This window comes from Amblyraja radiata, chromosome 19 (assembly GCF_010909765.2).
Source record: "Amblyraja radiata isolate CabotCenter1 chromosome 19, sAmbRad1.1.pri, whole genome shotgun sequence".
Taxonomy (NCBI): domain Eukaryota; kingdom Metazoa; phylum Chordata; class Chondrichthyes; order Rajiformes; family Rajidae; genus Amblyraja; species Amblyraja radiata.
In genome coordinates, this window is record NC_045974.1 from 17,982,800 (window position 1) to 18,007,335 (window position 24,536).

The 24,536-nt window shown below is 47.3% G+C and overlaps 1 protein-coding gene across 2 annotated transcripts; it reads right to left on the minus strand.

Moving 5' to 3' along the window:
- Positions 1-1,179: 1,179 nt before the first annotated feature.
- etv6 (ETS variant transcription factor 6) lies at positions 1,180-24,536 on the minus strand. Of its 2 annotated transcripts, none has more exons than XM_033037797.1 (8): positions 24,409-24,536; positions 18,110-18,230; positions 15,504-15,668; positions 12,560-12,691; positions 8,938-9,483; positions 7,411-7,553; positions 2,495-2,595; positions 1,180-1,899 (listed from the first exon to the last, which is right to left on the minus strand). In XM_033037797.1, the coding sequence occupies exons 1-8, from the start codon at positions 24,439-24,441 to the stop codon at positions 1,794-1,796; spliced, it is 1,347 nt and encodes a 448-aa protein (XP_032893688.1). In that variant the 5' UTR covers positions 24,442-24,536; the 3' UTR covers positions 1,180-1,793. The 2 variants fall into 2 exon arrangements, with proteins under 2 accessions (XP_032893688.1, XP_032893687.1); XM_033037796.1 differs by having other exon boundaries at positions 18,110-18,233.

Consider the following 24,536-nt stretch of genomic DNA (forward strand, 5'->3'; position numbering starts at 1 on the left):
TTGTCATATTGCCATGCGACTTTGAGCCTCCCGACCCACCCACTAACATCTACATAGACAATGGCTACTGTCCTGCTCTCATCTCTTGGTCACCTCATCAAAGAGCTGGATCAAATTTGTAAGACATGATTTCCCACACACAAAACCATGCTGACTGTTCCTTGTTAGTCATTGTCTTGTGTTGCAGAGGTCATGATTTTGGGAGGTGCGAATTACTGATATGTAGCCTGCCCTGGAGCCAGTTTAGATAAATGTGAGGTGAACATTTTGATAAGAAAGAGAAATAAAGAGTAATTGGAGAAAGGAGATGCAGGATGTAAGAAGGCTGGAGTTCAGTGTCGATCAATGATCAGGGTCCACACAATCCTCCACTTACTGTGCTTTATCAGCACATCATCCACTGGCTACTAAATCTTTATCACTCATTTATATGGCTTCATTGAATAAAATTGACATTTTTGAGCACTCTAAGAATGATATAATGGCTTTAGAAAAAATGAAAACTGCTCGGATGAGGGATTTCAGCCAAATGAGAAGACAGCAGAAAGTAGTCTTTCCCTTCAAAGAGAGATCAGAAAGAGATTGGAAATTGGTGCTGATATTCCAACTCCAGTGGTGGAGGGTCCTTAAGAAATGTTTCACTTAACTCCGGAAGTTGTGATATTATTTTGTTTATATGCCAGCAGGTGATTATGAATACATTTGCGGAATAACTTCCGGAACGGAAATGGATCAATAATTCGGGGGAGTAGAGGCAGCACTGGCACTGGGTGGGTCAGCAGTGTCCTGCTTCCGTGATTTTAACAGTAAAGAGAGGGAGTGAATCTTGAATTTAGTGAATTCAGCTTCAATGCTGTTAGAATATCTGTCACTTGGGTGGTGGAGGAAGGAGGATAACGTGAGGATGCCCAGTTCCAAAGGATTATACGGGATCTGCCACTTATATGTGGAGCTGTTGGGGAGGAGCAAGTAGCGAGATTAGATGAAACAGCAAGTAACCCTATTGTGATTTCTGTACAACAAGCATTTGATGAGATTTGTAAAGGACTGCAATCGTCAAAGATTGGTGGGAGGTTTTTAGCTGTCACAGTGGTTGCTGGCTCCTGAGTACACCGCTCTGGTTTCAAGATTCACAGGATCGCCCCCAAGTGAATACAACTGGAGCCCTGTACAATAATGCCCATTTAAAATCCATTTTCATTTTAATTCAAGATGTAGCATTGTTCAAAAAGAGTCGATACAAAGTGTGTTTTGTCAGAAATATGGATTCTCAGCGTGAGCTCAGAGAGAAAAAGAGAGCAAGAAATTGCATTTGCGCAGTTTTTAAAAAAAACTCAAAATTCAAGTTAAAATTATTAAGAGAAATAGTGCATTGGACAGCAGGATATCCCACTCCCCCACCCTAGCAGGCTGACACAGACAGAGTTCCAGCATAAGATCGATCAGCCAGGACTGGCTCCACTCTCCTGGCTCCCTGGCCCAGAGGTAGATCAGACTCCATGACGGGACCTCAGAGATGGCAGCATCTTCTACTCTTCGTAGGCTTCTGGGTCTGGGCTGAACCTCTGCTTGTCCTTCATCACTCCCAATCACTGGTCAAATAAATGGTTGAAGGTTGTCACAGTAATGAAACAGCAGGTGTAGAATAGATTTAGCGAGAGCTAGTGGCCCTCCAGCACTTCACACAGAGCTACTTCCCGCTCCATAACTCGGGGTGGCCAGTCCAACAAGCCGCGATGCCTTGGCGTGTGAGTCGCATCCAGTGAGTGTTCCCAGTTCTCCCACTGCCGCACTCAGCACTCCTCATCCTGGTACAGAGGCTCCTCCATTTCCTGGCACTCCAGGTGCTCCAAGCGATCTGCACGGCTGTTCACAATCTCATCCGGCGTCTTCATAAACCTGACGGATGGCCAGGGGGAGAATTCATTCCAAGCATAGGGACAGCAACACTGTCTGTCTTCACCCGCGTTCCTCTCGCTGGGCCCTCTCCGTACGCTTCCAATGCTCATCACTGATCCCACCTCCTCTAGGTCCCGTCCCCTCACTATCTGGTAATTGTACATTACCTTGAACGAGTTGCCATCTAAATACACCACTTTTCTCTTCACTCGCTCTTCACCCTCTCCTGATCCCTCTTCACACCCCATTCCCTCGTCTCCTATTTAATTCCCCCATTCCATCTTCCACTTCATACTGCTGTTCCTCCTTCTCCTCCATTTAACCTTCTATCAATCCCTCTTTTAGTCCCATTTCACCCTCTGCCATTCCTTCTTCTCAACCCCCCCCCCCCTCCTCCATTCACCCTGCCCTGGGTATAACTACACTGAGCTTACACATACCGTCCCACCCCCAGTAACCACTACCACCACTGATTCCATCACACCCATCTACTGCAACAGTACTTGCTCCATTCCATACCCAAGGGGCACAGTGTCTGCCTGCCTACTCAGATGTTCCCATCTCCCGATTCTAAGCGCCAATAACTGCTCCGTACCTGAACAGGAGCCGCTGACCAGGCTCCTTCTTGATGATGTTGAGTTTGTAGTAATGGCGAAGAGCTCTTGACATTTTCTCATACGTCATGTTTGTTCTGTTCTGTTTAGGAGAGAGTTATTGATTGTTAAACTGCTGGCCCACTTTGATCCCCTGTAACTGATGTAAACCCTCCTCTTATCAGCCCTTTGTGAGCTGAACCCACTACTTTCCAGCTTCCCTCCACATGAGTACATTGTGACTGACCGATCAAGATTTAAACAGGCTGGATCTCGTAGTCATTGTGCCAAAGGGCACAGACACTGGCCCCTCAGCCCAATCCATCCAAGCCGACCAACATGCCTAACCAAGCTAGTCCCACTTGCCTGCCCCTGGTCCATATCCCCCTGAACCTTTCATAACTTACTAACCATGCAAATTATATTCAAATTGCTAATAATGACCAATAGTGGACCTTGCACTGAACCCTGTAACACACCACATCTAATCAGTCTGAAGTGGAACCGTGCAGATGGTGCTGCCTTTGATGTTCCATGCATTTAGAAAGCTGAAACTCAATGGCACCAGTTACATTGCCTGACGTGTCCAGTGGACAACTGTCCTTCAATGTGGCGCACTGAAGCTATCAGTACATGCAGTTACTGCCGATGTACCCAACACTGGTGTTTCCATAACAGTTAAGAAATTAAAATGTAATTAAGTGTTAAAGAGGGAACCAATCTATCCAGGGTTAAGAAAATACTAAGAACATCATCCCCCCCGGGTATACGAACACCTGACTTACACACACCTACAGACAAGTGAGCGCCATAATATTAAATTTAAACATCTTACATATGTGATGCATTCATTAACTCAGCGGGACAGGCAGCATCTCTGGAGAGAAAAAATGGGTGACTTTTTGGGTCGAGACCCTTGTTCAGACTGAGAGTCGGGGGGGGGGGGGGGGAGATACAGAGATAAGGAAGTGTAAGGTGTGAGAACAATACATCAAAGGGGGTGGAGGGGAAGGTAGAATAGATCATTGATAGCTGGGAGAAGGTAACAACAAAGCAAACAGATACAATGTAATCAGGGACAGTCAGACTGGTCGAAGAGCTGGGAAGGGGGAGGGATGGAGAGAGAGGGAAAGCAAGGGATACTTGAAGTTAGAGAAGTCAATATTCATACCGCTGGGGTGTAAGCTAACCAAGCCAAATATGAAGTGCTGTTCTTCAAATTTGAGCTGTGCCTCACTTTGACAATGGAGGAGGCCCAGGACAGAAAGGTCAATGTGGGAATGGGAGGGGGAGTTAAAGTGTTTAGCAACCAGGAGATCAGGTAGGTTTAGGCAGACTGAGCAGAGGTGTTCAACGAGGTGTTGTTCAGGAACTGTTCTATATTTTATGAAATGGTGAGAGAGGGATATGAGAGAAAAGAACATACAAGAAATGGTGGGATACTATGAAATGAAGGCCAATGTGCCTGTAATTTAACATCGGGAGCCTGGGAGCGCCAAACCGGCGCGGCCTTGTCGGCTTCGGCAGCCGCGGGCTCCAACCAAGAAGCGGCCGTTCCAAGTGGCCCAGCAGCCGAAAGGACTCTCCCGACGCCGGGGCAAGACCACCCGGTGAGAACGGCCAGGGACATCGGGCCTCCGTAGAGGCAATTGCGGTGGCCTCAATAGGCCTGACTTTGGGGTGAACATGGGGTGGGGACTGGACATTGTGCCTTCCCCCACAGTGCTACCCACTGTGGGGGGATGATTTTTTTGTCTAATTTGTAGTCCTGTAGGTCTGTGTCCAAGATGGCTGCCGTGAAGAGAGAGTGGACGCTGGCGCGCTTTGGCTGCCGCTGCTCTCTTTTCACACTGTGTTTTTGATTTTCTGTTTTTGGATTGAATTCTGTTTTTAATTTGTGTCACTGTGATGTCTTTAATTACTTGTTTTATTCCGATTATATGTTTTTATTCCGATTACTATGTAAGGTGTCCTTGAGATGTCTGAAAGGCGCCCATTAAATAAAATTTATTATTATTATTATTATTATTAATGCTGCTGCAAGTAGGATTTTTCATTGTACCTCACAGTTCTTGTGTATATGACAATAAACCCAACTTGCTGTGAAAAGGAACAGGAAGATCTTTGTTTAAACAACATAAGGGATACTTGGCTTTATTATCGAGACATTGAATATAAGATTATGGCGGTGATGCTACACAACAAAAGGGCACAAAGTGCTGGAGTAACTCAGCAGGACAGGCAGCATCCCTGGGGAAGACGTTTCGTGTTGAGACCCTTCTGCTTTATAGCATTAATTAGATCACTGCTGGATGTACAGTGTAACGGTGTATAGTTCCAGTCACCATACCACAGGAAGGATATGATCGCATTGGAGGAAGTCCAGAGAACACACAAGGTAATTCCCAGGCTTGGGGAAATAGCACTGCAAACAGAGATTATGTAGGTAGAGGGTAGACAAAAATGCTGGAGAAACCCAGCGGGTGAGGCAGCATCTATGGAACGAAGGAATAGGTGACGTTTCGGGTCGAGACCCTTCTTCAGACTGATGTGGGGGTGGGTGGGGCGGGAAGAAGAAAGGAAGAGGCGGAGACAGTGGGCTGTGGGAGAGCTGGAAAGGGGATGGGGAAAGAGGGAGAGAGCAAGGACTACCTGAAATTGGAGAAGTCAATGTTCATACCGCTGGGTGTAGACTACCCAAGCAAAATATGAGGTGCTGCTCCTCCAATTTACGGTGGGACTCACTCTGGCCCTGGAGGAGGCCCAGGACAGAAAGGTCGGATTTTGAATGGGAGGGAATTTGAAGTGCTGAGCCACCGGGAGATCAGGTTGGTTATTGCGAATTAAGTGGAGGTGTTGGGCGAAGCGATCGCCAAGCCTGCGCTTGGTCTCACCGATCTAGAGCAGCTGACACCTAGAGCAGCGGATGCAATAGATGAGGTTGGAGGAGGTGCAGGTGAACCTCTGACGCACCTGGAAAGACTGTTTAGGTCCTTGGATGGAGTCAAGGGGGGAGATAAAGCGACTAGTGTAGAATTTCCTGCGGTTGCAAGGGGAAGTACCAGGGGAGGGGGTGGTTTGAGTGGGAAGGGACGAATTGACCAGGGAGTTACGGAGGGAGCGGTCTCTGCGGAAAGCCGAAAGGGGAGGAGATGGGAAGATGTGGCCAGTGGTGGGATCCCATTGGAGGTGGCGAAAATGTCGGAGGATTATCTGTTGTATGTGACGGCTGGTAGGGTAGAAGGTGAGGACAAGGGGGACTCTGCCCTTGTTACGAGTGGGGGGATGAGGAGTGAGAGCAGAGTTACGGGATATAGAGGAGACCCTGGTGAGAGCCTCATCTATAGTCAAAGAGGGGAACCCCCATTCCCTGAAGAATGAGGACATCTCCGATGCCCTAGTTTGGAACATCTCATCCTGGGTGCAGATGCGGGTAGACGGAGGAATTGGGAGTAGGGGGATAGAGTCCTTACAGGAAGCAGGGTGGGAAGTTTAGTCCAGATAGTCATGGGAATTAGTAGGTTTGTAGTAGATGTCGGTCAGTGTTCCTGGACAGGGCGGCGGTAGACCTTGAACAAGGATTGTTTGACGTATGTAGGTAGAGTATGTTTTCTTTGGAACAAGGTGAACCAAGATATTTCACTAAAGTTCACAACATTAAGAATGGATGGGGCAGGTTAAATAAAAGAGGCCGGAAACGTTTGGTCATTAAGGAGTTTGAAGGGTTAGAGGATGGGTGGGAATCATTATTTCCCTCAATGAGACGCGGAGGATCTGGAACTCACTGCCTGAGCCCCTTGCAACATTTAAAAGTACTTTGACGAGTGCTTGATAACAACAGAGCTGATCTCCACAACTTTGTGATGGTATCAATCAATCACAAGGTGACCTCATTACTTGGAGAAACACCAACTGATCACAAGGCCAATCACTATAACCTGTGATTACTCCGACCTCTGATTAAAGCCCTGTCCCACGGTACGAGTTCATTCCAAGAGTTCTCCCGAGTTTGCCCTGATTCGAACTCGGAGAGTTACGGTAATGGTCACTCGTCGGTACTCGGGACTCTCGTGGACATTTTTCAACATGTTGAAAAATCTTCACGAGTCTCCCCGTGCATACCTGCCATTAGCGAGTCTTCCCGAGTACCTGCCGTTAGCGTTACGAGCCGCTAAGAGATGCCCCCAAGCTCCGACGTACCCGCTACGTTTATTCTCCGTGCTTACCACAAGTTTGATTTTTTTTTAAACTCGGGAGAGCTCTTGGAATGAACTCGTACCGTGGGACAGGGCTATAACGCTAAGGTTCCCCCAAAATATTACAACTTGATCCCCGATTACCTTGTGGTGACCTAATGGATGACAAACCTGACCTCTGATTACCCCGTGAAGACTACCATCGATTTGTGGAAGCTTCAATAGATCACAAACTTGACTCCCAATGACCTTATGGAAACCTCAGCAATCACACTGCTGACCTTTTGATAATCCAGACAGCGCCACAGACCGATTCGATCTTGACCACAGGTGCTATCTATGTGGAGTTTGCATGTGCCCCCTGTTACTGCGTGGGTTTTCTCCAGGTGCTCCAGTTCCCCCCCCCCCCCCCCCCCCCCCCCCCCCCAATGGATTTGTAGGTTAATTGGCCTCAGTATAATTGCCTCTGGTGTACAGGGAGTGGATGGGAAAGTGGAGTATCAAGGAACCAGTGTGAACGGATAATCAATGGTCCGTATGGACTTGGTGGGCCAAAGGGCCTATTTCCACACTATATCTCTAAATAAAACCAAACAAGCTTAATGCCTTTACCTTGTGGTAACTAGATCACAAAATCCAGATGCAAGAATAAATCACAATACCAAGTCACACCCAGTTACCCAAGGCAGTCCTGAAGACAGCCACATGCCACCGTGCCTCACCTTGTGGTTTCCCCACAGACGGGCAAGGCCATTGGGATCCACGATTCGGAAAACCTTTGACTCGTGGTCCTCCCATCGGATGAACCCTTCGTATCTGCTGTCAGACAGCAGCTGGTAGACGTAGTCCCACAGGAGCCTGCAGTCTGCAGACAAAAACATTATCACCAACTGTACTCCCCACCATTGATGCCATCTATACTTCAAGACGACCGTCCCTGGCACCGGATCCGGATCTCCCGAGCACTGGCACCAAGGGGCAGCGTTTCTCACTCCCAAGCCTATAGTTAAGTCCATCACCAGTTGCCTGAATGGTGTCCAGCTCCTCCTGTCCACTCATCTCTCGGTCTGCAGCTTCCTCCCTTCACTGATCCAGTCGTATGGGATGGTCCTAGATTGTAAGACCATGTTCCTCAATCTATGTCTTAAAGAAAAGCTTTATAACCGGTAAATCTGAATTAAATGCAGAACTCGCTTAAATCTCAGCAGGTCCGTCATTAGCTGAATAGGGAAATGATTAATGTTTCAGGTTGAAGACTTCTCATCAGAAACAGGACAGTAAGAAACCAGCTTGTCCTGAATTGCTGCAGGAAGAGGTGCGGGGAATAGAAAGGAATGGCTGTGGTAAAGACAACGACAGGATCAAGATAACAGAGATAGTGCCGTTGGATAGCGGGTGCAGGGTTGGCCACAGATGATCGGTGGGAGGGTGGAGGTGGGAGGGATTAATGAGAGCAGAGAGAAATAACAGCATTGTAAATATGAGGTAGGAAAGACAGCAGTGGTTGGAAATCTGAAACAAAGTGAACCCTTAAAAGGACAGGCAATGTTTAAGAAGAGTTAATATTACAGGTGGGTGTAGAAAAAGTTATGCCGTGAAGCTGTTGAATCCAAATTCAAGTTTCAAGGACAGGAGATGAGCTGGCCCTTTGACCCAACGTCCATCTAAGCTAGTTCCATCTGCCTGCATTTAGTCCATATCATTAAACCTTTCCTATCTATGTACTTGTACATTTGTCTTTTAAATGTAGTTAGAGTATCCGGTGCAACCATTTCCTCTGGCAGTTCATTCCACATACCCACCACCATGTGCGAAGTTGCCGCTCTGGATGCTGTTAACCCATTTCCCTCTCACGTTAGACATATGGCCTCTAGGCTTTGATTCCCCAACCCTTTCCTCAATACAGGTCCTTCCCAGGTTCCACAGGGTTCGGCTCCCGTGAACTGTTTGCAACCCATACGCATCACAAGCCGTGAATGGGGCTCCCTGGCAATATATTTAAATAAAAACATAGGCCAACCAAGGGCAACGTGTAATGAAACCGGGGGCTTTTAACTTAATCATTAAGATATCGTTGACTTTCCATCCAGCAGATGATGCCTGCAGTCCACAGCAGCCGGCAAAACCATTTCATTTGTCTGCCAAACATTGTTCCCAGTACGGACTGGCGTTGGTAACCTGGGGAGGACCTGTTCTCTGTCTACAGTGTGGTGATCCCCTCCTGTACTCATGGCTGATGCAGTACCTACCTGCAATCCTTCCTATGGGCATGAGTGACTCGTCCTGAGCTGCCATGGGCACCATGAGATGGTTCCTGTACAGCAGCTCCTCCTTATGGGAGAGGTTTAACGGCTTCTCCTTGTGCACGTTCTCCTCGGACAGTCTGGGCCTGAACTCCGAGAGCTGCCGGCTGTTCAGGATAATGGGGTTCATCATAGAAGTGGAAATTAACTGGACAATGCGAGAGTTGTCCTGCGGCGAGCCATCAGCATGCTGAGGATGCAGGATCTGCTCGTTGCCCAAGGGGCAATGGTTCTCGTCCACTGGGGAAATGGAAAGTCTTTGCTCCATGTCTGGCGGGGAGCCGTGCATGTTCTCCACCTGAGACCTGGGCGTCTGGTTTCTGTCCATTGGCGGCAGGAGGCCGTGCAAGCTTTCCTGGTCCGTCTTTGGAGATGGCCGGTGGTTATTCCGTGCCGGCGACTGAAGCAATCTCTGTGACGGCTCCACGGAAGACTGGGACCGGAGGCTGATGTGCTCCAAGGGCCGCAAGTTCCTGTGCACCACACCTGCAGCTGAAAGAACGTACAGAGTTAAAATAACCCGGTTCAGGATGCCACGCAATCCCGATTCCTTTTTCACTTCCCTGTCTGTGTGTTAACAACATGTCTGTTCCCCGTGTTAGAGCATAATACCAGTACATTACTTCTCGATGGTTACCCTTTTGTTGTTAATGTACAGTGCCCTCCATAATGTTTGGGACAAAGATCCATCATTTATTTATGTATAACAAAACGTGGGATTTTCTTTCATCCGACTCTATAAAGCTATTTTGTGACCCCACCTGCCCCTTCTAATCTCCTGTTTCAGTTCTTCCTTCTTGCTTTATATTCCCCAAGGCCCTGTCTGATTTTAACCTCTTAAACACTTTTCTTTTTGATCAAATTTACAGCCCCGATGGTCATCCAAAGGTCCCTTACTTTGCCATCCTTATTATTCCTCCTTCCTGGAAAAAAACAGTCCTGAACTTTGATCGATTGGCCTTTAAACAATGTTAGATGTGAATGTGTCCAATAACAACTGCTCCCAATTTACTCCCCCTAGCTCCTGCTTTATAATCTTGTAATTTGCCTTAATCCAATTTAGTACCTTCCCATAAGGTCCAGGCTTATCCCTATTCAAAACATTCTGAAATTTAGGGGGTGGTGATTACTATCGCCAGAATGTTTTCCACTGAAACATCAGTTATCTGGCCAGGATCGTTTCCCAACACAAGGTCCAGTCCCTTCTCTGTTTGGAATATTCAAACACTGTTTCAAGAAACCCTCTCAAATTCTGCTGCATCTAAGCCTTTGGCACTGAACAAGTCCAGCCAATACTGGAGAAGTTAAACTCACCCACTAAAATAACCCTATTGTTTAGGTATCTTCCGTAATCTGTCTAATCAGTTCCTCTATCTCCCGCTGGCTATTGGAGGGCCTCTGGTGCAATCCCATAAGAATGTTAGTTTAGTTTAGTTTAGTTTAGAGATACAATAAAGAAACAGGCCCTTCGGCCCACAGAGTCCACGTCAACCAGCGATCCCCGAACACTAACATATCCTTCACAGTAGGTACAATTTACAATTTTACCAAACCAATTAACCTACAAACCTGTACGTCTTTGGAGTGTGGGAGGAAACCAGAGCTCCCATAGAACGTACAAACTCCATACAGACTGCACCCATTGTCTGGATTGAACCCGGGCTTCTGGCGCTATAAGGCAACAATTCTACTGCTGCTTACACCTTTCTTATCTTTGAGCTCTACCCACGTCGCCTCAGTGGACGAACCCTCTAGTATGTCCTCTGCTTGCCGCTGTGACATTCTCCCTGACCTTCTCCACCTCTTTTGCCTCCCTCTCTTTTATGTCTGAAATATCAAAGCCACATCCAAGTGTCTGCTGGACGGCAGTAGATGACAAATCCCCTGACGGTGAGTCTTTCTGCCCAACACTCCCACCCACCCTCACTCAACCTCCCCTGTTTCAAGAGTATTCACAATGATCCAATAAGATGCAGCAAAGTCTGTTCAAATGTTTGTTTGCATTCACTGGGCATAATTCTGAAATAACACATCACAAACAAGGATTAACTGAGGTTGACAAAAATGCTGAAGAAACTCAGCGTGTGAGGCAGCATCTATGGAGCGAAATAAATAGGCAACGTTTCGGGTTGAGACCCTTCTTCAGACTGATGTGAGAGTGAGGGGGGGGGAAGAAAGGAAGAGGCGGACACAGTGGGCTGAGGGAGAGCGGAGAAGGCAGGGACTACCTGAAATTAGAGAAGTAAATGTTCGTACCACTGGGGTGCAAACTGCCCAAGCAAAATATGAGGTGCAACACCTCCAATTTATGGTGGGCCTCACTCTGGCCATGGAGGAGGCCCAGGACAGAAAGATCGGATTCGGAATGGGAGGGGGAGTTGAAGTGCCGAGCCAGCAGGAGATCGGGTTGGTTATTGCGAACCGAGCGGAGGTGTTAGGCGAAGCGATCGCCAAGCCTACCCTTGGTCTCACAGATGTAGAGCAGCTGACTCCTAGAGCAGTGGATGCAATAGATGAGGTTGGAGGAGGTGCAGGTGAACCTCTGCCGCACCTGTAAATACTGCTTGGGTCCTTGAATGGAGTCAAGGGGGGAGGTAAAGTGACAAGTGTATCATTTCCTGCGGTTGCAAGGGAAAGTGCCAGGAGTGGTTTGGGTGGGAAGGGACGAATTGACCAGGGAGTTACGGTGGGAACAGTCTCTGCGGAAAACAGACAGGGGAGGAGATGGGAAGATGTGGCCAGTGGTGGGATTCCGTTGCCAAGGTGGCGAAAATGTCGGAGGATTATTTGTTGTATGTGATGGCTGATAGGGTGGAATGTGAGGACAAGGGGGACTCTGCCCATGTTACGAATGAGGGGATGGGGGAGTGAGAGCAGAGTTACGGGGTATAGAAGAGACCCTGGTGAGAGTCCCATCTATAATATAAGAGGGAAACCCCTGTTCCCTGAAGAATGAGGACATCTCCGATGCCCTGGGTGTAAAATTAACTGAGGGCTCATTTCCCTCTCTCTAACTTTGCAAGAGCAGTTTGTCACACAATCCCCCTCAACCCTGGCACTGATTGGTGTCACAACTGTCATCTTGTGTGCAGTTCTGGTCATCACACTAAAGGCAAAACCCTTAATAATAGCGCTGATGTACTTGGGGGTCTTGGTGTCAAAGTCCATAGCAACCTGAAAGTGGCAACACAAGGCATTGAGATAAGAGTTCGGAAGTCACGTTGCAGTTTTATAGGAGTTGTTAGGCCATATTTGGAATATTGTGCGCAGTTCTGGTCGCCTCATTATAGGACGAATGTAGGGGCTTTGTAGAGGGTGCAGAAGAGGTTTGCCTCAAGAATCCTTCAAGAATGTTGCCTGGATTAGGGGGTATTAGGAACAAAAAGAGATTTGAATCGTTTCAACAAACTTGATTTGTTTACTCTGGAGTGTCAGAGATCAAGGGGAGACCTAATAGAAGTTCATAAAATGTTTGCACTACCTGATGTGCTCGTGTATGGTATGTTCTGCCTGTTTTCGCTGTATCTCTGTACACGTGGCAATAATAAACCAATACAAATACACTTACTTTCCAAGTGATTATGAAGGATGACCCCCGGTGGATTGTGTGAGGTGTTCCCTGGCTGCAGAAACGGTGGGTACCAAACAGGCGATCCCCGCTGTTTCAGGATGTGATGTAGTAATTCATAGAGGACATCTCCTGAGATGACAAGAAGCAACCAATCATGAAAACAATGGCAAAAGTGAGGCAGAGGCAAAACGGTAAGAAGAGAAGGGAACGGTAGGTGGGGGCAGGGTCCGGAGAAGTATGACTGGGGCAAGAGAGAGGAAAAACAAGGGGGGTGGGGGCTGAGGCAAGAAGATCGCTGGCTTTCACATGGGTCAGAACAAGGTAACAATGGAGGACAATGGGTGGAACAGTCATGGGGTAAGGGACAGTTGGTCACTGGAGGGTCAGGGGTGCAACATAATCAAAGGGGCCAAAGGGAGAAACTTGCTGGAAGTGTCTGGCAAAATAATAACTGCAGTGGTATGGAATAGTGAACAAGGAGGAGAACAGCCAGCAAGGTGGGGAGGCAAGGTTGGATCCAGTATGGAGGGAAGGACAGAGATCAGGGCAAAGATGGGTTGGGCAAATCCGGAAGCTAGTGGTCAAGTAACAAAGAAGGGGGGACATAATTTGAGATCATGAGGAGCAAGAAATCTACAGATGGAGGCAAAAAGTCAGAGAAGTAAATGTCCCTGGATGGGGCCAAGGTGGGGGGGAAGGGAGGAAGGGAGGAATAAGGATGGGAATGACCAGACCTGGGAGAGGTGAGGTGGGAACAGCTGGGGGGAGGGAGGGGGGTGTTGGGAGGAAGGACTGGACTGAGGATGGGAGGGGAGAGACAACCGGGCCGGGGTGGGGGGAGAGGGGGGTAGGTGAAGAGGGAGGTATCAGACAGGGTCAGTGTGGGGTGCAGGGAAGTGGAGACGATGCCGTTGAGGCAGTGGAGAGAAAGTTTAGTTTGACCATCCACCCATTAACATCCAATGGCATTTCCATCACCAACTTCTTAAGCATAAATATCACCACCTATTTGTCTTGTGGACCAACCACATTGAAGCTATGAACAAAAACGTGCAGAAATGCGTCTACTTCGGCAGGAGACTAAGGAGGTTCGGCATGTTTCCAACGACTCTTGCCAATTCCACAGATGCAACGTAGAAAGCCTCTTACCAGGAAGCATCGCAGCTCAGTTGGGCATCAACTCTGCCCAAGACTATACGAAATTGGAGGGAGTTCTGGATGTAGACCAGACTCACCACTATCTACTCCATCCGTACCTCACGCTGCCTCCGGACAACAACCAACATAATTGCGGACGTTTTTCACTCTAGTCATTCCCTCTTCTCCCCTCTCCTGTCGGGAAGCTTCTTCAAAAGCAAGGATCCATGTGGCACCTAATTTATGACCAGCTTATTTGTCGCGGTTATCAGACCACTGAACAGTCCTCCCATTAGCTGGGGTGTAGCCCAGATCTTCCACCTACCTCATTGCGAATCTTGAACTTTTTTCCTGTAGCTACAACACTATAATGCTATAACACTATATTCTGCATTCTGGTATTTTTCTCTTTGCAATTGTGTCTGGTTTGATTGTACACAAGCACCTCTCATTTTACGCAGGGGATATGTGTTTGAACAGCAGCATGTAATTCAAAGACGCATAAATTAAACATATATGCGACAATGCTGTCAGCAGTAAATTTAAATGTATTATTCCAAAAGAACTAACACGTAAATCAAGCTTTGGTATTAAATGAACAAGCGCGTAATTTCAAAAACCAATAAATCAAATACACATTTTGATTTGATTGAATAGCATGCAGACAAAAGCTTTTCACTGTAGCTTGGTACACTGGACAATATAAACCAATTCCAATACTAAGTGCTCTAATGGCAATGTCCTAAACCAGCCACAAATCACCGTGACTATAGCAGCAGATCAGAGGTCAGGCATCCTGCGGCAAACAACTCCCCTCCTGATCACAAGGCAGTAGTGTGATTAGTACATGTATGTCCATTAATACTCAGGAAGCTCAACACCATTCAGGACCTCCCCTACCGGCAGTGTGGACCCTCGACAGAGTGCACATTCACTTAGGCTACGCCGACAGCACCTCCCAAACCAAAGAGCCCTACCACCAAGGACAAGGGCAGCAGGTGCAGGGGAACACCAACACCTACGGGTTCAGCCACCATACCGACATGGAAATATAATCGCTGGGTCTTCATTTCCCCCTGGGAGTAAATCCTCACCGACAGCACTGTGAGCGCTCCTTCACCAGAAGGACTGCAGTGGATCAAGGCAGCTCGCCCCCACCTTCCCGAAGGCAACGGGGATGGGCAATAAATGTTGACTCAACCTGTGAAGCTCAGATTCGAAAAACCTGAATAATTGAGGAAGCAATGGAGGAAGTAGGGCACATGAAGGAAACTGGGCGGGAGGAGCGGAGGAGCGGGAGATCTGTGGAAGGGGCAGCAGTTCGGCAAGGGGGACATGGTTGCACAGGGGTGAGGAAATCAGCTGAGCCACAGCCGAGGAAACAGCAAGGCAAAGGGGCAGTTGTGTAAAGAGGGGAACTGATTGTGCAAAGGCGGTAAAGGAGGGGACAACAGCTGCACAGGAGGGTTGGCGACTGCACAGGGGGTGATGCAGCTGTGCAGAGGAGAGAGACACAGGTTAACATGGATGATGCAGCTGAGCAAAGGGGTGGACAGCAGTTTAAGATGCGACGTAAAGAGATGTGCAGGGAGTGAGGATCCTGTGGCCTCAGCCCGATGCTCTGCTCACCTCTCACATGCCTCCAATAACCCCAGCGGCCCCAAACTCCAACCCACCCCAACTGTTGTCCTGCCCTACGTGCCCCGGGGCACTGACACATTAGACAGAGGGTCCTGCACAAAGCAACCGTGTATCTCAACAGTGTCCCACCCTGGTGAAGTCCTGTTGAAGGGAGGTGTTTTACCTGAGTGTGGGCACCGGTACCTGAAGTCCTCTTTGGTCAGTAGGCAGAGAGCTTTGCCGTTCATCTCAAACATGTCGCAGTCCATCGGGCGCAGAGAGTATTCCTGCTCTGCCCACTTCAGCCACTGACCGACATCCAGCCTGCTCCAGAACACTGGCTGCAACCCTGCGGAGTGAAAATGGGACACTGATCCACTGATCACCACCCCCATAGCACACGACCACCCCACTCCCGAAATACATGCTGCAGTTTCATATAACGTGGGTTAGGCCACACCTGGAGCACCATGTGCAGTTCTGTGCCCAAGACTGGACAGTCTTTCCCATATGTCCAATTTAAAGTTACTCCATCCAAAGCCACTTAAATCCCAACCTCACTTTCTCCGCCCAATCCCATTCCTTCGACCTTTGGCCACAGTAACCCCAATACCTACTGCATTGTAATGTTAATCCTCCCATATAAACACACACACAAAAACGCAACCCCAAAATAGCAGGAACACAGCCCCAAAGTGAGCAGTGTTGAGGAAGTACATACTGGATACTAAAGGAATGGTTGCTGGTGTGCAATAGGTGAGGCCTGTAATTCTGTGGATGGTCTTCAGACACAGAGTGCAAGGGAGAAGGGATGAAGAGGTGAAACTAGTCCCAACACTTCCAAAAAGCGATTGATAAGGCGTTACACACAAGTATTACATTAAGTAAAGTTGTGTGGGATTTCGGGTGACATTAGTACAGAGCCGACTGGCTAAAGGAGGGGAAGCATTTGGAGTAACTGCAGGTTGACACAGTGCGTTGTCCATTGCACTGTGAATGCCTTGGATGAAGAAACAGAGTAAGATCCCCCAAGTTTGCTCAAGATAAAATGGCAAGTTTGAAATACAATATATTCAGGCTAACAAGCGGGCAAGAGGTGGGAATATATTTTGAGAACATTTGAGGTGCTTACTTCGATAGGAAATAATTGAAAATCAGAATATGTTTTAAAAAGTAAAAGTTAGTTAAGAGAATCATAAACAGATGGAAGAAGCTGCCAGAGGAAGTGGTTGAGGCTGGTACAATTACAGGAAAAAGACTCTTAGACGCGTACTTGAATAGGAAAGACAGAAGGAAGTGGTCCAAGCTCAGGTAAATAGGACTAGCTGATTTAGGAACACTGGTCGTCATAGACAGATTGGGTTGAAGGGCCTGTTTCTGTGCGGTATAACTCTACCACTATATAGCTAGGGAAAACGTTTGATTGAATTGAATGGCATATGTTTAATTAATACCCTTTTTTATTTACACTTTACTTTTCAAGTGCATAACCCCTACGTAAATCACGAGGTGTGTGTATTGGTGAAAAATTAGTATTGGAGGAATGAAAGGGACTGGAAGCCCAACACGAGTCATCTTAGCGTTTTCAAAGAGCTGTCACTGGAGTCACCGTCCCGATGTTGCCACCTTTCAAAACGCCATGAATTCTAGAATGCTTTCACAGAGTGGAAGATCACAAATGTAATGTCACTATTTTAGAAGGGAGAAATAAGAGACTCAAAACCAGTAAGCCCGTCATCAGTGATGGGAAAATTATCTATGTTAAGGAAATAGTAACAGAATTTTTCAAAACTAATAATAGGATTGGGCAAAGTCAACGTGGATTTCTGAATGGGAAATCATGTTTAAATAAATTAGTTAGGGAGTTTTGAGCCAGCAGAATGGACAAGGAGAAATAAGTGAATTTGGTGCATTTAGATTTTCAGAAGATGCCACAGGAATTAAAGTACTTTGGATCAGGTTAACCTGCTCATGTGAACTGAAGCTTGGCTAATAGACGGCAAAAGAAGGTCATTCTCTGGTGAGGTTTGTATTGGGCTCATTACTGTTCACAGTCAGCATCAATGATTGGGATGAAGGGATCATGTCCACTATATCCAAGTTTGTTGATGATTGCTGGATGCTGCTGAGGAGGATCCAAAGTGGCTTGGGTGACATGCCGACTGGGGATGTGAATGGGCAAAGATATGGCGGATGGAACATCAAGAGGAAGAATTGAACTTTAAATAAGAAAATAGATGGGTGTGGAGGCTCCCACGGGTCGGGCCATTCCCACTATCAAACCCCTCGGCACGGGAATGGTTGAGTCCAGAGACGGCCCTTAGCTGGAGGGATAAAAGGCAAGGGTTTAGGTGCCATCTTCCTCTTGCAGACTCCTCTGGTGACAAGAAGGACACTATTAAAAATAAATTTGAAAAAAAAAATAAAATATATACCTCCCGAAGCACCTGGTTCCTCGCCTTCATTTCGGGACTATCGCCCCACAAAGGTGTAGTATTTATTAGATGGTGAGAAATTGAAAAGTGTTGGCGTTCTCAGCTGAATGGAATTGAATTTTGTAGAGTAGCAGGAAGAGTGGATTCAAAGATCGAGAAAATAATACAAGCGTAATAGGAGGGGTGAGAGGGATTGAAAGAGAGGCTGCAGGGATGGGAAGGGAAGAAACTCAGAACAAGGAAAAGAATGGCCTTGTGGTCTGAGGAGCAAACTGTGAAATTAGGCAACACTTTCAGTGCCCAACCCTCCACCACTAGGACAATCTTCACACAATGGATTGCACATTCTACTTACTGAGGTGAGCAGGGAGAGCGTGCGATCCATCTGCCATGCGTCTACACTCGGAGGCAGCCCCGTGCACGGAGCTGGGGAACGGCGGCACAGGGCTGACGGGAGGCGTGTATGCGTTTCGCTCCTGCTGGGAAAAACAAATATAACATTGTCACTAAATGAAGCACTGTTAACTGGAACATTCCCCTCGCTCACCGCAACAGCCTCGTGGACACTAACACCGCAACCTATGTCTGTTATTTAAAATATGGATGTACAATACCGGACGGCACAGAGTTTCCTTGTATAACACCGGGTACATGTCTGATGAGATGGCTCCGTCATTGTATCTCTAGAGTCTAAGTAAAGACTAAAGTCCAGTAAAATCTGATTAAAGATAGCCTGAGGGTCTCCAATAAGGTAGATGGTAGCTCAGGACTGCACTCTAGTTGGTGATAGGGTGGTTCAGTTGCTTGATCACAGCTGGGAAGAAACTGTCCCTGAATCTGGAGGTGTGCCTTTTCACAGTTCTTGCCTGATGGGAGAGGGAGAATGGGAGAGTGTCCGATGTGAGACTCAAACTTGATTATGAACTGTAGATGGAGTCAATCAAAGAAAGGTTGGTTTACAAGATGGTCTGGGCTACGTCCACAATTCTCTTTCTTGCCGTCTTGAATAGAGCTATTTGCAAGCCACACTGTGATGCATCCCGATTAAATCCTTTCCACGGTGCATCTATAGAAGTTGGTGTCAAACTTCCTGTGCTTTCTTAATAAGTAGAGGCATTGGTGTGCTTTATTGGCCATTGCCTCGATATGACTGGTCCAAAACAAGTTGGTGATATTTACTCCTGAGCAGGTTTACTCCTGAGAGGTTCTCAATCTCCTTCCTTTTATTTGGCTTCACAGTCGCAGGTGTATGAGTAAACAAGGGGGCCGATAATGCATCCTTGCGGGGCACCAGTGTTGAGGATTATCGTAGAGGATTTGTCACCCAACCTCACTGATTGTGGTCTGTTGGTCAGGAATTCGAGGATCCAGTTGCAGACGTGAGTGCTGAGTCTAAGTTTCTCGAGTTTAGAAATGAGCTTGGAAGGGATAATGGTGTTGGAAGACAGAGCTCTAGACTGTGAATAGAAGTCTGACATAGATGTTTCTCTTATCCAGGTGTTCCAAGGATGAGTGTTGAGCCATGGATATGGCATCAGCCGTAGTAGACCTGTCGTGGCAGTCAGTCACCTCTGGTGGGACAAGAGATATGCTGCTGGTACATTGATAGAACACCCTTGAAGTTAGCTTGATTTAAGTCCCTGGCAACAATGACCAGGGCTTTGGAGTGTTTTGTCTTAAGGCTATTGATAGCAGAGTACAGTTCATTCAGACATCCACATGGGAAGGGATATAGACTGTTATCGGGATAGCTGAGGCGAATTCCCTCGGCAGATAGTAAGGACGGCACTTCACAGTCAGATATTCCAGGTACGGGGAGCACGAGCTCTCCAGGACTACCAAGTCTGAGTACCGCACGACATTGATTATAAAGCAGACCCCACCGCCTCTAACCTTGCCTGAAGACGCCATACAATTCCCCTGGTGAAGGGAGAAGTTCTTGGGCTGAATGGCACAGTCAGGTATGTCAGGAATAAGCCATGTCTCTGTAAACAGAGCACTGAGGTACAGTAGTGGCGGGGACAGAGTTTCTTTGTATAACTGAGATACCGTAGTGGTTGGTATGGTCTCTTGGTGTATGATACTGCGTCGTTATGGGGGGATGGGTCTGTCACTGCATTACATCAAGGTACAGTAATGGTGGGTACAGGATACTCACTGTATAATACTGGCACAAAGAATGGTGGGGTCCTGGAACAAATTGCCTGGGCTGGTGGTGGAGGCAGATACGATAGTGGTGTGTAAGAGGCTTTTAGATAGACACATGGAACTGCAGTGAATAGAGGGATATGGATCATGTACAGGCAGATAAGATCAGTTTAACTTGGCATCTTGATCGGCGCTAACATTGCGGGGGGCAGAGGGCCTGTTCATGTGCTGTACTGTTTAATGCTCTTGTAGTGGGAGGAACAGCAGTGTGTAACAAAGTACACTGCTAACGGTTATTTTCACTCACTGCGGTATCGCCGTACTGAGCTGTAGGTGGGGTCAGTATCTGTCACCAAGGCTCACACATTGTGGGTTGAATTATTGTGACTGACACAAGCTAAGAGCTTGTTATTGCACTGAGGAGACTTCAAATTTTCTTTTTGGACTTAATTATTGTTGCAATTTTTAAAAACACGACTATTAATTTGTACAATGTGCAACCCCAATTAACCCCAATTTCAAGAGACCATACAAGGTGTTTATTCCAATAGTAATTCAGGGATTTATGTTGGCCAGAATACAATCAATCTGTTAGATCTCCAAGCAGATGTGTCCTCACCAAAATCCTCACAGTAAAGACAAGATCATGGGCAGTCTCCAGAGATGTGAGCCCATGGCCCCCCTGATATGCCCCATCACCCTGAAGATTCTGTTGTGCTGCTGCAAGTAAGAATCTCATTGTCCTATCTGGGACAGATGACAATAAAACACTCTTGACTTGATATGTGAATTAAATCAGGACATTTAGTCCAAGTTGTTGCTTTAGAATTTTCTCTCAATTTACTAATGCAGTCCTTATCACATTTACCTCTCATATGCCTCCTCCCACCAGGTAACCAAGTATGGATATGGATGCTTTTCATTAACCACTAACTCTGTAAGTGAATCCCACAGCCTCACAGTTCTCCGCAGAAATTCACCCAATTCCTTTCAAAATTTTCTCATTTAGTCTTGTCAACTGGATTCCATACTCTAGGAAGAGTATAATAGTGCAGAGTGGATAAAGTACAGGTGCTGATTTCTGCAGAAATGATGTAGTGTTTGTCGTTTTTAAAGAAGATGATGATATGTAGACTGTTCCCTGTTATCAAAATTGAAGAACACTCTCTCGATTGCCTCAAGTTTGTGATTGAAAAAATATCCTCTACAGTACTAACATTTTTTTAACCACCTGATCATTGCCCACTTTATTTTTAAGATTCTACACGATAAGGCTGTGAATTCTCAGGGCTTACTCTATTGCCTTTGACAAGTTGTGTATCTGATCCATTCAGACAGTGGTATGAATATGGAACAAGCTGCAGATAAATTGGTAGTGGCAGGTACAATAACAACACTTAAAAGACAATTTTTGCAGTTACATAGATAGAAAAGGATTTGGAGAGACATGCGCCAAACACAGGCAAATGGGATTAATTTAAATGGAGACTTGGTCGACATGGCCGAGTTGGGCCGAAGGGTCTGTTTCCCTGCTTCATGACACTAATACACTAATATTTCAGCCTTGTATCAATTACCAAAATGCATCATCTTACACATACAATCTTGTATTCTCATCATGCAATGCCGTCAACATATCCCAACATCCCCCCCCACTTTCAGCATTCCGAAAGAACCAATCCCTTCCTTCAACCACCTCCGACCACTTTCCTGTACAACTACAGTAGATGTGATGCACGCACTTCCCTCTATCCACGGCAGCAAACACTCCTTCCAGGTATGGCAGCGATTCTCTTACACTTCCTCCAGGGTAGCCTGCAGCAGTCGCTTCACAATGTGATCTCCTGTTCACAGACTAAACCACGCATAGATTGGGTGACGGCTTTCCAGTCAGTAAAGGCTACCCGAGCTTCCAGCTGCCTGGCCCTTTGATTCTCCAACCCACTCCCACCCTGACCTCAGTCTTACACTGTTGCAATCTTGAGAAACCACACTCATCTTGTCTGGGCATGTTACAGCATGTAGGCCTCAACTGCAAATTCAAACAACTACAGATAATTGGGCTTTCCACCATGTGTCAGAACTGACCGGTTCTGATCAAGGCGAATAATCTGTAACTCTAACACATTTTTCTCTCTCCTGTGAAGCTAAGTGTTCTCTGCCGCTTCAGATGTCCAGTAACTGACATATTCTGCACTTGCATTCCCTGCCCCTCCCGCACCCTTGTTTGTTTCATCCTCCACAACCGCTGACAGATCAGCTGTGTTAAACCAAATCATCGCCCCACTGAAATTGCTCTTCATCTTTCAGAGACATTCTCCTTGTTCAATGTGTTCACTAACTTACCCCAGATCCAAGGAACAGCACGCAGAGACATGACCCGTCTCTCTCTCCACAAATGTTGCCTGACCTGCTGATCGCTTCCAGCAGCTGCTGCCCTTGTTTCCTCCATTGTTTGCTTTTTCAAAGTAGAATTCCATTTGACAAGATTTAACCCTATTCAACCATCTTTTCAATAGTTCTTTAGAACGTTATTGTCTTTTTTTTTTTTAAATGTTAACACTTTTGACTTTGATGCCATCTGCAAACATAGGCAAGAAGGAACTGCAGATGCTGAAGTATATATATTTTTTAAAGTGCTGGAGTAACTCAACAGGTCAAGCAGCATTTCTGGGAACATTGAGGTGGGGGGTTGTGTCCCCCACCCCCCACTACAATCAGTCTGAAGAAGGGCCCAATCCTGAAATGTCACCAATCCATGTTCTCCAGAGATGCTGCCGACCCGTTGAGTTACCCCAGCACTTTGTGCTGCTTTTTGCAAAAGTAAACACCATCGGTGTTCCTGGTTCCTTACTGAATTCTCAGAGCAGTCACCAGAATTTCCAGTGAGGTCAGCAGTGTTCACTTCCAAACCTAAAAAAACTGCAGACTGCTTCCTGCTCTCCATCCTATCAGTCTACACTCCTGGAACATTGGATAAGAGTCTCCATGTGTTACTTTAACACTTGACATCACTGCTTTTCTTCACCTGCTCCTCTATTTTCCTCTTCCAAACAACTTGATCATTTTCCCCTTGTCAGGCCTGCACTGCTTCTATTTCCTACATTCTGACCTGTGATTACATAACAAATTAATCTTCCTTCAACAGATGTTTGTGTATGTCCATCTCCACCCAACTCCTTGTCTGCTCTCCCTGTCAGCAGAGTCATCTATGTTGTACATTGCCTGGCACCGAGCTAGGTTCAAGTGCCCCCTCCCAATGCTCAAATAGTTCGTTGATGCTCTTACTGGTGAAATTATTTGAAAACTGTAGCTCCTTTCCTACATCGGCAAACTACAAGACCCAGTAGATAAACACTGGAGGTGAAGGAGGCTAACTGGGAGTTCCAGTAGATGGGTGGCATTTACGGCAGGATCAAGACATGCGCGTCTCAGCGTGCCAAGTCACACTGGCATCAAGTCCCAGGTCTGCTGCAGACGTCTGTCTCCCCGGGTGAGGACAAGCTGCGTCACTGGGAGACCGAGGGTAGAACTGGAACACAGGCTCCCCGAGGCCTCGCGTCATCCACCCTGACGCGTTGCTGAATCTGATCCAACATGAACCGTCCCCATGCTGACCCGCCGAGCTCCTCCGATGGTTTGATTTTTACTCCAGATCCCAGCATCTGCATCCAGTTTGTTTCGGAAGCTGTGGGTCGGAGCAGAGATCCGAACTGAAGGCGGAAAGCCCGTGTAATGTTTACTTCCTTGTCGCCGCCTCTCGTCGGCATAAAAACTGATCGAAAGGTTAAAACCTTGCGTTTTTCTCTTGCAGTTTACATTTGGTAGTACACTTCCTGGGCCTCTGTGTGTGTGTGTGTGTACCCGTGTCTATGTGTTTGTGTCTATGGCTCTGTGTGTGTGTTTGTGTTTGTGTCTATGGTTGTGTTTGCATGTGTGTGTGTCCATGTCTATGGCTCTGTGCCTGTGTGTGTTTATGTCTCTGGCTGTGTGTGTGTGTGTGTCCATGTCTATGGCTCTGTGCCTGTGTGTGTTTATGTCTCTGGCTGTGTGTGTGTGTCCATGTCTATGGCTCTGTGCCTGTGTGTGTTTATGTCTCTGGCTGTGTGTGTGTGTGTCTGCCTGTGCACCTCTGTGTTTGTGTCTATGGCTCTGTCTGTGTGTACATCTCAGAGTGTGTGTGCGTGCTTGTGCCTCCCTAGACAGGAGACTGTTGTTTGGGATGGGGGGGGGAGGTCAGATCTAATGAAATAAAACGTCCAACTTTTCTGGAGACACGAGTGCAGCCCTCAGGTCCCGGGCCGGCGAGTTGCTACCCTCCTCCTCCTCCATTTCCCATTGTGATCATCACCACCGCCCGCCCGCCCCTGCGACTGCAACAAGCTGGCGACACGATCGCTGCGTCCGGCCTGCTTCTCCCACCGCCGGGAAGGGAGTGGATCCAAACTCAGGCCGGCTCCAAACTTGGGAGTAAAGGGGAGCGGATCAAACTTTGTGCGCTCCTACCTTGATGTGTCGCTGTGCGAAAGCCTCCGACATGTCGGTGCTGGCCGCGGCCTGGGCGGGCGGGCTGGAAGGCAGGGCCCGGGCCGGGGCCCAGCGCCCAGGGGTGGGCTGTAGGGAGGGAGGGGGGG